The sequence below is a fragment of the Cynoglossus semilaevis genome, chromosome 4 (assembly GCF_000523025.1).
Source record: "Cynoglossus semilaevis isolate Cse_v1.0 chromosome 4, Cse_v1.0, whole genome shotgun sequence".
NCBI lineage: Eukaryota > Metazoa > Chordata > Actinopteri > Pleuronectiformes > Cynoglossidae > Cynoglossus > Cynoglossus semilaevis.
This window is the reverse complement of record NC_024310.1, coordinates 15,134,401-15,137,799: the sequence shown is the minus strand read 5'-3', so window position 1 is coordinate 15,137,799 and position 3,399 is coordinate 15,134,401. Positions and strand designations below refer to the sequence as shown.

The 3,399-nt window shown below is 42.0% G+C and overlaps 1 protein-coding gene across 1 annotated transcript in view; it reads left to right on the top strand.

The window, feature by feature from the left end:
- Window positions 1–1,487: 1,487 nt before the first annotated feature.
- Window positions 1,488–3,399, top strand: part of sst1.1 (somatostatin 1, tandem duplicate 1) — a 2,341-nt gene continuing 429 nt past the window's right edge. The window contains exons 1-2 of the mRNA XM_025055245.1: window positions 1,488–1,700; window positions 3,241–3,391. Coding sequence (XP_024911013.1) covers window positions 1,560–1,700; window positions 3,241–3,391 — 292 coding nt within the window. The 5' untranslated portion in view covers window positions 1,488–1,559. The remainder of the gene's footprint in view (window positions 1,701–3,240; window positions 3,392–3,399) is intronic.

Sequence of the window (3,399 nt, the reverse complement as noted above, 5' to 3'; positions counted from 1 at the left end):
GTTCATGTCCTCTTCACTCTGACAGTAATCAGCTGAACCAAGGCTGAACCAATCAGGAGCAGACAGCTGCCGTAATCTCAGTGGACGTGGACGTGTCTCCACCGCCAGACTGCTGGACAGCTGTGAAATGTGTCCTGTGCAGCAGCCGTGGATCACTGGACCATGTGTCAGTGGGACCAGGTGTCAGGACCATTGACTGTTAGTCAGAGCTCTGATGGTTTCAGAGGTGTTGGGTTTGTCTTCAGGTGGATACAGAGCTCTGATGGTTTCAGAGGTGTTGACTCTTTTTTATGATGACTCTTTTCTTTTTCTTGTGGTTAAAGGGCATAATTACTGCCCTCTGGTGGCCTGAGTGAAACCTTCCTGTTACATAAAGGGCAGTAAAAATAAGAAAGAATAAAAAGGCCAGCAACTCTGCATCATCTCACACTTCCTGTGACACATTAAAACAGACAGAGGACTCATTTTAAACTCATTTTTATTTTTGCAAATGAATTTGTTGTAACAATGCCTTTAAAGTAGAAAATGTCCCTCTGGCGTTTTATTCTTCTGTTGTTTCACCAAACACAGACTTGTCTGTTGTTCTCACAGACAGGGACAGAGGATTAGTCAGAAATGCTCTCAGAGACCAGTCGCAGCACGTCAACTGTTTGGTCATGAACCCCGTCGTCATAGAGTTCTGTCCAGACGGTGTTTGTGGTGGAGCGACTGGCTTTCATATCACTGCAGTTACTGAATATGATACCATATCATACAATACGATACGATATGACACACAATTTAAAAGTTGAGTTGCATAGTAGGAAGGTGGACTGCAAATAAAATGTGCTGACCGTACTCTGTATTACAGTACTTCTGAGATACTTTTTAATTAGGCTGGACCAGTCCTGGCATTCTGATCATGTTAACACGGTGTAATACTGAGAGCCTAACCTTTTTATCACACATTATCCCCGTCTTCATAAATTATCATCATTTTCACAGTCATTTGTTCACTGTATTTTTAACTACTGTGAAGCTGAAGTTCTGAAGTACTTTGTGTCTGCAGTATTGGGTTAAATGCAGTAACCTCAGTGAATGCCAGTGTATTTGTTGTTCCAAATCAAGTGTTTTCTTCATACAGCAGTAACCCATCAGGCCTGAACACACGTCATCAATGTTCCTCCAGAATCCTTCCACATGGTGGCAGGTGCACAGGGCCCTATGTTAGCACTGGCCCCTAAACTGCTGGACGCGGCCCTGCGGAGGTCCACAGCGTGAGAAGGTGCGTGAAGGAAAATCAAAGAGTGTGAGAACGGTTCATTTGACTAAAGCGTGAGGCGGAGGAGGGGGGGGGGAGGAAGCATCATCATCAACATTATCATTATCATCATCCTCGACACCACCACCACCACCTCATCATTACCATCATCATCACTCACCCCCCAAACCCAACCTTCACCCCAAGACAGTGACGTCAGCCGGGCTTTATATAAGCGACTCAGACGGGACAGAGACAGAAGATCCTGAGATCCACAGACAGACAGACAGACAGACAGACAGACAGACAGGTGAGAAAGATGATCTGCTCTTCACGCCTCCGCTGCCTCCTCCTCCTCCTGATCTCCCTCACCGCCTTCATCAGCTACTCCTCCGCGGCACAGAGAGACTCCAAACTCCGGCTGCTGCTGCACCGGGCCCCGCTGCTGAGCTCCAAACAGGTCGTGCACGCGCACACACACACGCGTATACATAGACAAACACACACGCACACGCTGTGACATTTGGACAAAACCATGAAAAAAAGTAAAACCTATTCGGTGAAGTAGAGTTCCGTGAGAATATCGTTTTCTTTCCAAATTCGTTGATGTAAAATTTAAAAAAATACAACAATTTGAAAAGCATTCAAATTCCAGGTTGTGATTGGAACTGAGATTCCAGAAAGCTTAACTTTAACAGAAATGACTGAGGTAAAACTGATACATTTGAAAAACATTTTTCGCAAATACCTAGAGTTTATTTTATTTTTTCTTCCCGACAGTGACGTTCACGACGTCTGGGTTTCGATCATTTCTATGTTTCTAGAGTTAAACTACAGAAGAAGCTCAGCTGCTGCTGCTGCTGCTGCTGCTGCTGTGTATTAAATATTATCGTGAAGAAAGTGTCGAAATGACCACTTGTAATGCAGTGTAATCCAGGACAGTTTATTTAACTACGTCGAAAATTAAAATATTATTTTCATTAATAATAATCACGTCTTTAATGCTGAAGAGAACATTGAAGTCATTGTATGGTATCATCCTGTCAATGGTTGATGTCATTTTAATTTAGGGAACGTGTTCTCTCATGTTTTAGGATGAATCTTATGCAGTTAACATTTTACCATAACTATGAGAATGAAATTCACAGGCTGGCAACAAAATAAATAATAAAATAAATATTTGGAGTCAGTTCAACACCAACATAAGAAGTACTATTTTGTGTCTCTGAAAACAAATACATTTATGATGTTTCTGAAGATCCGCCCCGTCATCATAAGACTAAGAATGGTGATCGTTATTGATTGATTGATTTAATTGGAATATGTATTATTTATTATATTTATTAGAAATAAAATAAGATTATTCTTCTTCTGTTCTTCCTACTTCTTGTATTGTGTTTAAGAGCAGGATTTAAAATCTTTATTATGGTTAAAAAAATCATCAACAGAAAACACATTTTTTAAAATAAAATAATTTTGTCCAGAAACGTGGTTGTGTTTTTGCAGTATAGCTCCTCAGAGACTGCAGTGATTCGATGACAGCCAGCTGCAGAACCATCACCTGTAAAATCTTAGAAACTCCTACAGAGTTTTTTATTGGAGTCTTTTTAGTGACATGGATTTGATAAATGACAGTTAGAGCGACGCCAACAGTCGGTGGTGAGGAAACCACCAACGCACGGCTGTGACTCGAGTTTTACACGAAACCTACTGTAAACACACACACACACACACACACACACGAGGATAAGATAACTCCACTGGGATATTTGTGGTGTATTTATATACTGTCATTGTTTCACCCCACTAACATGCTAACGCTACAATCACTAGACTTAAAACTATTAATTTGTGTTTTTTTCCTTTTGTCATGAATTAAGGCGACTTTTCCTTTTCTCCTCATATTAGTTTGTTACAGAACCGTTTTTTCTTCTTTATTTTCTCTCTTGATTCTGTTTGGTCCAGAGCTCATCCTAACTTCCTGTTGTTACCGTTACCAGGATCTGACCCGCTCCTCGTTGGCCGAGCTGCTGCTGTCTGACCTCCTGCAGGTGGAGAACGAGGCTCTGGAAGAGGAGAACTTCCCCCTGGCTGAAGGAGAACCTGAAGACGTCCACATGGACCTGGAACGAGCCGCTGCTGCAGGCAGTGGTCCCATG